This window comes from Fusarium musae, chromosome 6, assembly GCF_019915245.1.
Source record: "Fusarium musae strain F31 chromosome 6, whole genome shotgun sequence".
NCBI classification, from domain to species: Eukaryota; Fungi; Ascomycota; class Sordariomycetes; order Hypocreales; family Nectriaceae; genus Fusarium; species Fusarium musae.
The window spans coordinates 3,031,885-3,044,676 of record NC_058392.1 but is presented as its reverse complement, the minus strand read 5'-3'; the positions used below and the strand labels follow the sequence as shown (position 1 = coordinate 3,044,676).

General features: G+C 49.8%; 8 protein-coding genes across 8 annotated transcripts; 5 read left to right on the top strand and 3 right to left on the bottom strand.

Moving 5' to 3' along the window:
• Positions 1–354: 354 nt before the first annotated feature.
• Positions 355–2,004, top strand: J7337_008803 (uncharacterized protein; the record flags this gene model as incomplete). The annotated part of the gene is made up of 1 exon (XM_044826410.1): positions 355–2,004. The coding sequence occupies one exon, from the start codon at positions 355–357 to the stop codon at positions 2,002–2,004; it is 1,650 nt and encodes a 549-aa protein (XP_044679327.1).
• Positions 2,005–2,421: 417 nt separating this feature from the next.
• COQ4 (Ubiquinone biosynthesis protein) lies at positions 2,422–3,353 on the top strand (the record flags this gene model as incomplete). The annotated part of the gene is made up of 2 exons (XM_044826409.1): positions 2,422–2,650; positions 2,707–3,353. The coding sequence occupies 2 exons, from the start codon at positions 2,422–2,424 to the stop codon at positions 3,351–3,353; spliced, it is 876 nt and encodes a 291-aa protein (XP_044679326.1).
• A 348-nt stretch (positions 3,354–3,701) lies between these two features.
• Positions 3,702–4,195, bottom strand: J7337_008801 (uncharacterized protein; the record flags this gene model as incomplete). Its single annotated transcript, XM_044826408.1, has 3 exons — positions 3,702–3,978; positions 4,032–4,120; positions 4,172–4,195. 3 exons carry the CDS (start codon positions 4,193–4,195, stop codon positions 3,702–3,704), a joined length of 390 nt encoding a protein of 129 aa, XP_044679325.1.
• Positions 4,196–4,476: 281 nt separating this feature from the next.
• On the bottom strand, positions 4,477–5,871 carry J7337_008800 (uncharacterized protein; the record flags this gene model as incomplete). Its single annotated transcript, XM_044826407.1, has 1 exon — positions 4,477–5,871. One exon carries the CDS (start codon positions 5,869–5,871, stop codon positions 4,477–4,479), a length of 1,395 nt encoding a protein of 464 aa, XP_044679324.1.
• A 724-nt stretch (positions 5,872–6,595) lies between these two features.
• On the top strand, positions 6,596–7,256 carry J7337_008799 (uncharacterized protein; the record flags this gene model as incomplete). Its single annotated transcript, XM_044826406.1, has 3 exons — positions 6,596–6,776; positions 6,833–7,008; positions 7,056–7,256. The coding sequence occupies 3 exons, from the start codon at positions 6,596–6,598 to the stop codon at positions 7,254–7,256; spliced, it is 558 nt and encodes a 185-aa protein (XP_044679323.1).
• An 814-nt stretch (positions 7,257–8,070) lies between these two features.
• On the top strand, positions 8,071–9,930 carry J7337_008798 (uncharacterized protein; the record flags this gene model as incomplete). Its single annotated transcript, XM_044826405.1, has 4 exons — positions 8,071–9,108; positions 9,176–9,441; positions 9,490–9,798; positions 9,849–9,930. The coding sequence occupies 4 exons, from the start codon at positions 8,071–8,073 to the stop codon at positions 9,928–9,930; spliced, it is 1,695 nt and encodes a 564-aa protein (XP_044679322.1).
• A 535-nt stretch (positions 9,931–10,465) lies between these two features.
• Positions 10,466–11,035, top strand: J7337_008797 (uncharacterized protein; the record flags this gene model as incomplete). The annotated part of the gene is made up of 2 exons (XM_044826404.1): positions 10,466–10,665; positions 10,792–11,035. 2 exons carry the CDS (start codon positions 10,466–10,468, stop codon positions 11,033–11,035), a joined length of 444 nt encoding a protein of 147 aa, XP_044679321.1.
• Positions 11,036–11,240: 205 nt separating this feature from the next.
• Positions 11,241–12,768, bottom strand: J7337_008796 (uncharacterized protein; the record flags this gene model as incomplete). Its single annotated transcript, XM_044826403.1, has 4 exons — positions 11,241–11,285; positions 11,336–12,532; positions 12,587–12,639; positions 12,690–12,768. 4 exons carry the CDS (start codon positions 12,766–12,768, stop codon positions 11,241–11,243), a joined length of 1,374 nt encoding a protein of 457 aa, XP_044679320.1.
• Positions 12,769–12,792: the final 24 nt, after the last annotated feature.

The following is a 12,792-nucleotide window of genomic DNA, read 5'->3' as shown; positions in this document are numbered from 1 at the left end:
ACATATATACAAGTACCTGGTGTGAATATACGGTGTACTTTCAGCTGCGAGAAGAGATAACTTGGGACGGAGCAGAAACAGTTCTCATTGGCAACCTGCAAGGTATCATTCCAGACTACGACAATAGTCTTGATTCAAGCCACAGCTTTGCTCGTGCATATCATGTTACTCGTGATGATACCCTGCCTATCGTGGGTTACACAACATAAGTACCTCACAAAAGTACCTTTTGTACTTAAGCACGGCCTACCTAGTTGCCAGCCTGATCCCCCGCAACAATCCCGTCGGCACCCATCTCATCTTCTCTGCCCTCATTCCATTCTGACCCCAATTACCACCCCAATCGCTATCATCATGCTTCTGTGCGTGCCCAACGAGATTTTGCGTCACATTTGTTCCATCATCGAGTGCAAAGATTGGGAAGGCGGTTGGGATACAAAGTCCTCCTACCAGACACTATTGTCTCTGAGCCGCGTTTGCAAACGATTGCGTGATATTGCAGAATCCCATCTGTTTCGAAGTATCTTTGTCCTCGAAGAGGACCCTGATGAGAAATGGATGCAACTTGCAAGACGCCTGCAACAGGATCCTGAGCGGGGCCTCGCCGTGAGGACTTTCTGCTCCCAGAGATACGATCCCATGGCTCCTCCATACTTCCTCGACTTCATGACCAAGTATTTTAAGAGGCTGTCCTCATCACCTGAAGGTGATAAAATCCCCCTAAATCTCAGGGCTCTCATAGAGTACGAGTTGAGAGTCGGAATATTCAAACGGCCATACAGAAGTTTGAAAGTGCTTCTCATGCTTCTCATGCCAGAGCTGAGGCACCTCGAGCTGTGGATTACTGACCACAAATCTACGCCGTTTCTTTTGACTGGTTCATTTGTAGGTGGCCCAGACCACGGCTGTGCTGGGTTTGAGCACAACAAAGAAGCAGGTCAGTGTTTTGAAGGTATCCCGAATATCTTCTTTTTCCGCCATCTCGAGTCAGTAACTCTTATATCCTATGACGACACACTGGGCTCCCCAATAGGGATTAAAACAGTCAGTGGTCTCTTCAACCATCCAAGCATCAAGGCTCTGAGATTTGAAGGCTTCGCATTGTGGCACGAGACTTGTTCGAAGTTGAACTGGAACAAGGCGCCCAGCAACCTGACAAGGCTTGACCTCGAGAACTGTACCCTAGAGCCCATGTCCCTCCAATGCATCTTGGAGAAATGCACAACCCTCACCCATCTCAAGCTGGCCCTCATAGGCAGCGGAGACCTTAAAAACCCCACCCACAATCTTGAGCAGTTTGGCAATATTCTCAGAGAGCATGGGCGAAAGCTGGTTGAGCTTTCAATCACGAGACCAATGTGGGATCCTCACATCGCTGATTGGAAGAACTATATCGGAAGTCTAAGAAAACTGGAAGTTCTGAGGCGTCTATCAATCGGGAGGCTCAACTTTGTTGGGCCCATAGACAATGAGAATAAGAGGTACATAACTATACATGACAAACTTCCTCTGTCATTGGAGACTCTCACCATTGAAGCAGAGGTGTCGGGCTGCGCATGCGACTTGGATAGAGTCAGAGAGACAGAAGAGCTAGTATGCGACATGCTCGAACATGAACCAGTCCCACCGGGCTTGAGACAAATCAACATGAAGCTGCTACCAGGGCCGGAGGCTCGAGGTTTTGAAGTAATAGAAGCTGATAACATTAGGGGTTGGCAAATCGGGAAAAAAGGTCTATGGGTGCAAGAAAGCAAGAGGGGAAGGGAGGATGAGGACGAGGATGAGGAGGACGAGGATGAGGAGGACGAGGATGAGGAGGACGAGGATGAGGAGGACGAGGATGAGGAGGGAGATAAGGAGAAAAAGGAGTGCAGGGTATATGATGAGTATAAGGAGTATGAGGAGTGGTCGGAGTGTGAAGAGGATGAGGATTTTGAAGAGGGGAAAGGATACCGAGTGATTCAATTCATCACCAGCGCGACTCGGGTTAGATATGGTACCTAGGTAGGTAGTTCTAGACAAAAACCCTCGCGTATCTCATCTCAAGTACACGATTAATATGAAAATTTCATTGCTCTGATCATCATCTTCTTGTTTTCACCTTTGCGCAAGGGTTGTGATTGAGCCTGGCTACAGTGCAAAGCCAAGATACCACATCCCACCACCAGTATTATGAGGCTGGGTGTTGATTCATTATTTCCGTCGACTTGCCATGATATTAATAGGTCTTAGACAAACTCAATTATTTTCCGACAAACGAGATCAAATCGAATATAAATACAGTTCCACTCAAGAAACTTCAGCGCTGATTCGTTCCCGTCTCTCGGTAATTCTTGAAGCTGAGTCATGGCCTAGCCTGTTAGATCATCGCCAGAGCTTAAACATCGAACCACTATCATCATCCTCAGATAACGAGCCCAAATGAAGAGCGCACTTCCTAAACTAAGGTCAATTGGATCTGCCCAGAATGCTAGTACCTTGGTACGGGCAACATCTTGTGCATCCTGCTCTTCTTTGTCATCGAGGAGCTTCACAAGTTTGAACCGACCCCCGCCAAACTACCCAGGCCATGTTCCTCTAACGAGAGTTGAGCGGGCTGGGCTGGCCATTGGGGCCAGCGTAATGTCTTTTTTCGACCCCTATCGCCATGGTATGCAGTTTGATTTCCTGCGGGAATCCTCTGTTTCTCTAGCTGATCACCCTCAGACCTCATCGCTGCTACTGGCGAAGCCACAGCCACACCATACTTCATCTATCGCCTTCGCGACGCTATGCTCGCCGATCCAACCGGCCGTCGTATCCTCCGAGCTCGACCTCGAATCTCCTCCAAAACCCTTTCCCTCGAAGCTCTACGTGCGCTACCCGAAAACTCCGTTGGCCGCGCCTATGTAGGCTGGCTCGATCGCGAAGGCGTCTCCCCCGATACTCGAGCTACGGTGCGGTACATCGACGACGAAGAGTGCGCATATGTCATGCAGCGATATCGCGAGTGTCATGACTTCTACCACGCTCTGACTGGTCTGCCTATCGTGCGCGAGGGTGAGGTTGCACTCAAGGCTTTCGAGTTTGCGAATACGTTGCTTCCCATGACGGGATTAAGTATCTTTGCGGCAGCTACCATGAAGAGGAGCGAGAGGCAGCGATTTGCCTCGATATACCTACCCTGGGCTCTGAAGAATGGGGCACGGAGCAAAGAAGTCATTAATGTCTTCTGGGAAGAGAGACTTGAGGATGATGTTAGTGACTTAAGAAAAGAGCTGGGTATGGAGCAACCGCCCGATATGAGAGACATACGAAAGAGGGAGAGGGAGGAGAAGAAGAGACTCAAAGAGCTGAGAGAGCAGGGGCTATAATTGTCTGAATATCCTTCTCCCATCTGACTTCTCTTGCAATACTTGTACTCTACTGTATTAAATGTCAAATTTAGAATTACCACTTAGCGTTTTTATTGAGGCCAAAATTATTGCTGTTCCAAGATTCCCGATCTGTCAAATCATTCGAACCATGCACATCATCAAATCATACGAGCAGACAACGCAGATTTTCCCCTCAAGGTCTGAGGAAGAATTCCTATATTCTGCACCTTGAGCCATCACATTCATTTTGTTTCCTTTTACTCGAGACAGAAAAGCAGGTCCCGCCCACGAATTCGCCTTGTTTCCTCACTCTAATCCTCAATTCAATGGTATCATAGGTACGTCTTACAGGTCCAAATCGTCGTCATCGTCCCACGCCTTGCGTCTGCTCACAACAATCTTCTCCTCCTCCTTGCTCTCCGACATAGCGTTGAGAAGCTCCTTGAGTTGTGCCTCAGTGACCTTCTGTCGAAGTTGGCCGGTTTGCGCAAGTGTGATAAGTCGGTTCTCGATGTCGGCGGCGCGCTCCTCCTTCACAAGTCGGATACGGCCTAGACGGTCGGCGGCTTCGGGATGGAGGATCTGGTTGAGGATGTGTTGGCGAGCGTCATTTTGCTGCTGTCTATTTCAAGGTCAGTAAAACAGTGTCGCACGGTATGGATCGAGACAACTGACTGGCGCTGCTGTTGTTGTTCCTGACCAGAAGAGCCGCCTCCACTACCACCGGCTTCAGCCTTCAGTTGCTCCAGGCGAGCTTTTCGTAACTGCGAAGACCATCAGTGATGAATTTAGATGAGACCGAAAGAATGCGCTACCTGTTCCAACTCTGCGTCGTCCATGATTTTGATATGTGACGTTCTTCAACGTTTTGGTGAGTCGCGAGATCAGCCTGACGCCGCGGGGCTGCTTTGCACATCGTAGGAGGGGCATTGGGTTACGTAAGCCAAACCAAGCAACACATTGAACATCATGATACTACTGATTTGGTGTCAAATATCCTGTCAACTGACAAAGAGTTGTTGAGTGTCTTTTGTATGAGTAATTCAAGCGCTATTGTGAAATCCTCAGCCATATATAGAACGCCCCAAGTGCCAAAGCTGCAATTCGTTAAAACCCTATTCTACAATAAATCATTTTTCAATCTGCGCTGCTGAAACTTCTCCCTAACAATGTCCGGTAATGCCTCCTGGACAGGTATGAAAGACCGTAACCTTTTCAATTCTTCAATACGTCGGGCCTTAATCATCTGAACCATCAGTTGATTTCTGGGCGTGTCTATGCCGAGAGTCCTAGCCCGCTTCAAGAAGTATCCATTCTGATAGTTAATGTCTGTTTGCAGACCTTTGTTGATGCGTGTCAGCAGATCACTGGGGGCTTTGCTCTTGCCTGTAATGCGACGGTAGCAGAACTTTTTGAGGCCTTCTCCACGGAGGAATTTTAAGAGGTCGGGCGAGTCTTGGACCTCAGGCATGTTCTCCGTTACTAGAGCCAGTTCCCTTAGAAGCTGATCCATCAGCCTTTGGGCATTTCTATTTTCCAATAGACCTTGGTATGGGAGGTCAAGAAGCACACAAACGGGCTCAACAGCAGCCGTGAACATAACGGAGGGTAGTTTGAACCTTAGCCAATGCTCGAAAGTACTGAAGGTTGTGTTGAGCTCTTTGACCCTCCTCAGCGAAAGCATCATACTAGGGTGTTGCTCAACAGGGATGTAGAGCTCCTTCTCCGCATTTAGTACCGGATCAGCCTTGGTGAAGACTGTTCGCCCACTCTTCAACTGCTTAACAGAATCCCTGTTCCGGTTGAAAGCGAGCGCGTGGGACATATGGCCCAAGTAAAAGTTGGGCTCAGGCTGGGTTCCGTTAAAGAGCTGTTCGCGGACTTGCTCGAGCACTCCCATGCCGTCGTTAAGAAGACAAATCGATGTTTTACCGTCGATTCGATCTTTGACTGAAGCGATCGCTTTAACAGCCTCAAAGCCACGGCCGGTAACTATCAACTCATCGATATGCGAGCGGTCACATTGAGGTAGAGCATCATTGTCGGAGATGGCTGCATTCTTCTCGGCATATGCATTCTTCCTTGTTCGTTCAGGTTGAACCTTTTCCACATTTCGATATCTTGACTTGGGCATCTCGCGAAATGGCACCGTCTCGACGGAATCATAAACGCTACATAGAGCGTGGGCGATGAATCTTGATCTAACATCTTCGCCCAGGATATGAATCTTATGTACTGGTCCAGATTTCGCTGCTTCAGCTGGAATGACAACCGAGGGGACGTAGAACTGCGATGAAGGGCTTGTTGATGTAGGTGTGAGAGATCCGGCTTGGGTAATAGAGCTTTTCCATGGCCGTGATGGCGCACTGCTGAGTTCTGGGGGTACGGCTTCTGGTTTCTTCTGTTCTGTCGGAGGCACTGCCGAAGCAAAGGCTCGTATATAGCCGAAACTGGGGCCACTTCGGAGCCATCGGGTCGATTTTCGCGCTATTTGAGTCGTCGCCCGCATCTTCATTACGATTTCCAGCCTCAAGCTGGTGATCAAGTCGTCGTGGAGAGAAAAGGTGGCTCAGAAGCCGAAAGATCGAGGTTTAATATGTGCACGCGCGCATCCAGACTCGAGCGAGGGGCGATGGAGGCTAGCCTTTGGAACTCGGTTATTGGTACGTCTGATTAACAATACATCGATTTGCTATTTCGTCAATTCGTGAAGACGTCGAGTTGCGCTGGAGTTGGTGAGTCGATACTAAAATTGGTGATGCGTTAAAGAATAGCACAGGCGAGTCCGTTTTCCCATTTGTTTCGACTTAGACCAGGCCAATTAGAGTAACAAGAGCCTAAGTTTTGATGATCAATAGTGGGGTTCAAAAGCATCAATAATTGGCCAATGAGTGCTCGGCTCCGATATCGTTTGGCTCGATGCTGAAAGTAGCCGGTGGTGAGGCTACACAGCATGAAAGGAATATATAAGTAACAGGATTCGTGTACGGAATTCACTGAAAGGTATCCAAAATTCATGAAAAGCTTCCACTTCCAGCATTCTTTTGTTTTCAGCTTCAGAGTAGTTCTCGGACTGTGGTACCCTTTAGTTGCATTACTTCGCTTCATGAATGCAAAAGCCACTAAGCCTTATTGGGTCTCATGGTTGACAAGTTTCTGCGCCTGTGCGAAGTCTTTCATGCGACGACGTGAACATCGCAACATTGCGCCTCTCAGCATTCCTAACCACAGAACTCAACATGACAGACGTTAAGGACATCACACCGGATCTCGATCGGCTGGATAATCAGCTCGATGATCTTGAAGAAAAGCTACAGCCTTTGTTGGGCAACCTCGAAGGCATGGCCTCTCAGTTGCCCCTATTAGACAAGGCGAAACTGTTCTCACTTACAGCTTACGCGATCGAATCCCTAATGTTTTGTGAGCTCTCTTGCACCTGAAACGAGGCCACATGGTCACACTAACATTCGCGATAGCATCACTGAAATTAAATGAGGGCAATGAGACTCAAACACAAGCCGTTCTTACTGAACTCAAGCGAATTCAGCAATATTTTGGAAAGATCAAGAACATCGAGTCTCCCCCGGAGCCTGAAACGCGTACCCTGACTATTAACCAAGAGGCTACCGCGCGTATCCTCAAGGCGGACCTGGTATGTTGCGGCGAAGCCATCACAGATCCAAGACTGACTTCTCACAGGGCGACAACAAAACAATCAGCAGTAAGCTTGCCGAAAAGATTGCAGAGGAACGAGCCAAGGCACTGCTCAAGTCTGTTGAGAACCGAAAGCGGCCAGCAGAAGAGTCGCCTGTTCCATCTCAGCCTAACTCTTCTGCTGATGGAAAAGACAAGAACAAGAAGAAGCAGAAGAAGAACAAAAAGAACAAGTCGAAAAACTGAATTGCAAAGCAGAATTATGATGCTAACGGGCCAAATGGTTGAAAAACGCACAGAAGTCTGGCGCCAGCTGTTGATGGTGGAATTCAGAGCATGCGGCTTCAGGTGGAGGCTTACAATGATACCCAGATTGTGTCAGGCAAATAGATGGCTGGGGACCTATACGGCCCCCTTGAAGAGTTGAATTCACTGCGCATGGCGTTTGGGAACTTGGGTTTGACTTTTGCTTTGGGGAGATAGTGATGAGACAACTACACTTAGACATCGGACTCTTATGAAACGCAGCTTGCTTCCGAAATTTGATTTCTTGCGGGATACAGTGAAGTTTGCATCTAGAGGGGGCACGACTTGTGTTTCAATTGGCATATGCTTGTGGCCTCAACAGCAAATAAAACTTCTAGCTCACGACATAGACCTCAATACCATGATGACTGACCAATTGCTACAGCATAAAGCTGATAAAAGGAAAACCTAGATGATGACTCCTTGGCCGGCCTTGGAGGTGTATAAAAGGCTCCAATCCCTCAGCCAAGAAAAAATAAGATAAGACATACAATTACAAAGAGCTCCTTACCAGACAGCATCTCCCTTGTCATCCGGCATCGCATTAGATTTATGGCAAAGTTGAGCTCTTATCGCTTTAATACGTGGAAAGATAAGCCAGAGAGGTGACTAACAATTTTTCACCCCACCATTATCGGGCGTGAGTCAAGCAAGGGGAGCAATCGCGGGGCACCACAACCCCTCCAAGTTCCTACCCAAGGCCGCGATTTCTGTTTTCGCATCGATTGAAGCAGAAAACAAAGCACAGCATAAAATGGCGGTTATCTACGTCGACGAAGAAGCCGGAAGCGATCTCCCCGAGATTCAGGGCACTGAGGCCGCCCCCTTCAAGTCTCTTCTTGAAGCCTACTACCGCCATGGAGCCGAGTCCGAGTACCAGGTTAAGAAGAAGGACGATGAGGAGGGTTACAAGCCTGCTGCCAAGTCAGCCCTGAAGAAGGCTGTCGCCTATGCTGCTCAGCAGAAGAAAAAGGCCGAGGCTGCTGCTAAGCGAGCTGAGAAGGATGCTCAAGACGAGGCCGCTCGTTTGGCTGTTCTCGAGGAGGCCAAGAAGCTGAAGATCACTAACGACCCTTCACTTCCCGAGCCTGTTGCGATCAACCTCCAAGAGACCGACCCTTCAAAGATTGGTAAACTCCGAAAGAGCAAGGATGAGCCCACTGAGGGAGTCAAGCGCGTCTCCGTTCAGGGCCGTGTCAACCGTGTCGCTAAGCAGGGTGGTCTTATCTTTGTGACTCTGCGCCGCGGTCTCAACTACATGCAATGTCTCCTTTCCGGAGATCTCTCCAAGACCTACGATGCCCTTACTCTTTCACGAGAGACCTCTCTCGAGATCATTGGTGAGCTTTGGGAGGTTCCCGCCGGTGCTCACGCCCCTCTGGACCGAGAACTTCGCGCCGACTACTTCAGGGTCATCGCCAAGGCCCCTGGTGGTGATGAGGCCTTCACCAACTTGGTTCCCGTTGACGGTGATACCAACACCCTCATGAACCTCCGCCACCTTACCCTCCGCCACGAGAAGCCCGCCGCCGTCATGTTCGTTCGCGACATTGTCGAGGATGCTTTCCACACCGTTTACAAGGAGTTGGACGTCAAGAAGGTCAGCCCTCCTGCTCTTGTACAGACTCAGGTCGAAGGTGGTTCTACTCTTTTCAAGTTCGACTACTATGGCGAGACTTCATACTTGACTCAGTCCAGTCAGCTTTACCTCGAGACTGTCCTACCTGTCCTTGGTGACTGCTACTGCATTGAGAAGTCTTTCCGTGCTGAGAAGTCCCTTACCCGTCGCCATGTAAGTACCCATATGAGGCAACAAGCTAGATATTATATCCAAGTGATCGCATCTAACTTTAATGCAGCTTTCTGAGTACTCCCACGTCGAGGCTGAACTCGATTTCATTACCTTCGACAACCTCCTGGACCATCTTGAGCACGTCATCTGCCGTGTGATCGATCTGACCCTCGAGAACCCTGTTGCCGCTGAGGCTATCAAGAAGTACAACCCCGACTTCGAGAAGCCTTCTCGACCTTTCTTGCGCATGCGATACTCCGATGCCATTGATTGGCTGCGAGAGCGTGGTATCAAGAACGAGGATGGTAACGACCACACCTTTGGCGACGATATGTAAGTGTTTCGCCAATTTCGAATGCACACAGACTGACTGGAGACCAGTGCCGAGGCTGCTGAGCGCAAGATGACCGACGAGATCAACCGCCCCATCTTCCTCACTCACTTCCCCGTCGAGATCAAGTCCTTCTACATGTCAAGGGCCAAGGACGACCCCCGCGTGACCGAGTCCGTCGATGTTCTGATGCCTGGAGTTGGCGAGATTGTCGGAGGCAGCATGAGAATTTGGGACTATGAGGAGCTAATGGCCGGCTACAAGCGAGAGGGTATTGATCCTACAGGATACTTCTGGTACACTGACCAGCGCAAGTACGGATCTACTCCTCACGGAGGATACGGTCTGGGAGCTGAGCGGTACGTTATTCGATACTTCTATGATTTGATGTATACTGACAACTGTTTAGATTCCTGGCGTGGCTCCTCAAGCTCTGGACAGTGCGAGAAGCTTGCCTGTATCCCCGATACATGGGCAGATGCACACCATAAACGCTGCGCTTATGAGATGTATAACGAAAATGGAGTACGGGGCATTGATATAGTAGAACAGACCGCTCTAGAGTTAACATCTAGAATGAAATTTCGAAACTGCTTTACTCACTGTTTGTATTTACATTGGCACAGGACTTATATCCGATAGTGAAATGCCCGATATCTCCGTCGTTGGAAACGGTCGTAATCAATCGTAGCCTTCACTAACCTCATGACTCAATTAATGGAGGTGCCCACTAAAAAGTTGCCCAGCGGCTGTCAACGGAAGGCCCTGGAGTGCTCTGGGCCCCTGGCGCCTGAGGGAATGCCTCTACCGAGGCCCTACTGGCCAATCTTCCCCATCCCTCGTTGAAATTTGCCCCTCGTGATTGGCTGTTTTGATATGCGCCTCCGAAATCCGTGCCTCCGGTATTCTTTCTTTCCGATCTTTCTCCTCATAGCTAACTCAACATCTTGAACTTTGTTCTTCAACACTTCCCTAACATCGCATCACCAAATCTCCCACCAAAACCCTCACAACACAACAAACACAATGCCTCGTCAACGATCCGTCGGCCGCGCTCCTTCGCGCCCTACTGCTGCTGCTCCCAAGCCTGCTCCCCAGCAGACTCGCCCTGCCGCCACCCACGCTGCTCCTCCCGCTGCGGCTCACCCTCCCGCCCAGGCCATGCCTCCTCAGGCTGCCGGTTCTCAGGGCCCCGGACTGTTCGGCCAGATGGCCAGCACTGCTGCGTAAGCATCCCCTTGCGAATCTACAAAAATTGGTGTCTTAGGAGTTCCAAGTTCCGGGTGGAGCAATGTATCCGAGAGCACCTGTAGAGCTCATACTTCGAACACGTGTAGCTAACTTGTTCTCAGCGGTGTCGCTATCGGTTCCTCAGTAGGCCACGCCATCGGCGGTCTCTTCTCCGGCGGTTCCTCCGAGGCTGCTGCCCCCGTCCAGGCTCAGGCTGCTCCCCAAGAGCAGTCCTGGAACCAGAACAACTGCGCCGGCGTCGCCCAGAACTTCACAAAGTGCATGGATGAGAACAACGGAAACATGCAGATCTGCAACTGGTACCTTGAGCAACTCAAGGCTTGCCAGGCCGCCGCTGGTCAGTAAGCATGGACGAATTAGAGGTTGAAAAGAGAACAAAAGGGACTTGATATCACTATGGGAAAGGAAATAACATCGGGGATATATATCTCCCGACAGCGTGCATGCATATAGGGAACCGGTGGGGACACATTAGTGCTACATCTCAGCGCTGTCAATTGTATAATACAACAAAAAAAGACATTACTCCCACTCAAATTGGGAAACCCCTTCATTCATCTTTCTCCTCTTCTTCTGGCCGTGGCTCAAAGTTCAGCTTTGTGGTGTTAGCAAGTTCATGATACAGAGTGGGATACGGGGTCTTACCGAATTTCCATTGTACAACTGTTGATCTCTTTGCTGATCTCTGCGATTCTGGAATGACTGAACACGGTCTTGAGAACTGGCGGGCGCATCGCTCGTAGGCCCTCGGTGCCCAGTGCGGTCATCACCACCCCCAAACAGACTGAAAATCCATGTGAAAATGCCGAGAATGAAATCAATAACTCTCGAAACAATGCCCTGTGAATCATCGTAGGCGGTCGTAAACTTCTTGACGGGAATAAGCACCAAGGTCGAAGACGGGAAAAGGCCGAGGTCTCCTAATGGCTTGTCCTCCTCAGTCTCATCAATGTTCTTATTCGGCAGAGGCGTGAGGACCTGCTTGAAAGTGTATGGCTGCGAACCATCGCCTCTATTTTCGTCTACCCATTGTCGGACTTCTTTTAGGAGCGCAGTCGTCTTGAAGCGGTTCCTCAATGTTGATCCATCGAACAAGCGGACTTGAAGAGCCGTTATCGCGCCAGACTTGGAGGAGTTCGACAGTTTTGTCTCTGGTGCGCTCACTAACGATGCTGCAACGTCGCCACCCTTGAGGTTATCAAGTTTCTGCTTCTCACGCTGCTCGGCACGGAGGCGTCGCTCTGCCTTGTCGTCTTCAATGCGCTTGAGAATCCGCGCCTTCTCCTCTTGATCTTTCTGTTTCTTCTTCCTTACTGCCTCTGCTTGCTTATGAGCTCGGGCGTTGTCCGTATCCATACCAGCTTCGGCCTCTGCTTTGGCTTTCTCTTTGGTCCTTGCGCGTTCCTCCTTCACCTTGCGCTCATTCTCCTCCCTTTGGGCTTGAAGTCTGGCAGCCCTCTCAGCTAGTATCCGACGAACATTCTCTGATGTTGAAGGAGCCGCTGTCGGTGGAGTGTTCTGCTGTTCTGAAGCTGCGGGTATCTCTGTCTGGGGCTGTGGTGGCCTGGCCTGTTCTGGTGCCGGGGTTGGTTGGGTGGTAGCTGGAGCTGGAGCTGGAGCTGGAGGTGCAGGTGCAGCAGTGGAGTTGAAAGCAGTCTGAACTCTCCGCAAGAAATCCTCTTTGCTGGTCCCCGGTGTAATGTACTCCTTTAGTTCTCCATTCTTAATGATAACAACAGTCGGAGTCCGTGGTAGAGGGAAGATCTGAGCTAGATATCCGGCTTCCTCGGACCCAGCTTTGAGACGGAGCGCAATAGAATGCTCCTTGAGTAAGTCGCTCAACTACACCGTAATTAGCCCCATCACATATGATCTTCAGATTTCCATGATCCTTACCGTATCGTCGACCAGAAACTCATTTTCCCATTGTGTGCTCTCGTCGCTTTCATCTATAATGCGTGTGAGTTATTGCGTGGGTCTGGGTGATGACAAAACATACCTGTCACGAAACATAGGACAAGTTTCTGCTGACCGACGGCTGTCGAGATGCCTTCCTGAAGAGTTCCTTCATAAAACATGGCGAATTAGGTTGAAGTCGATGA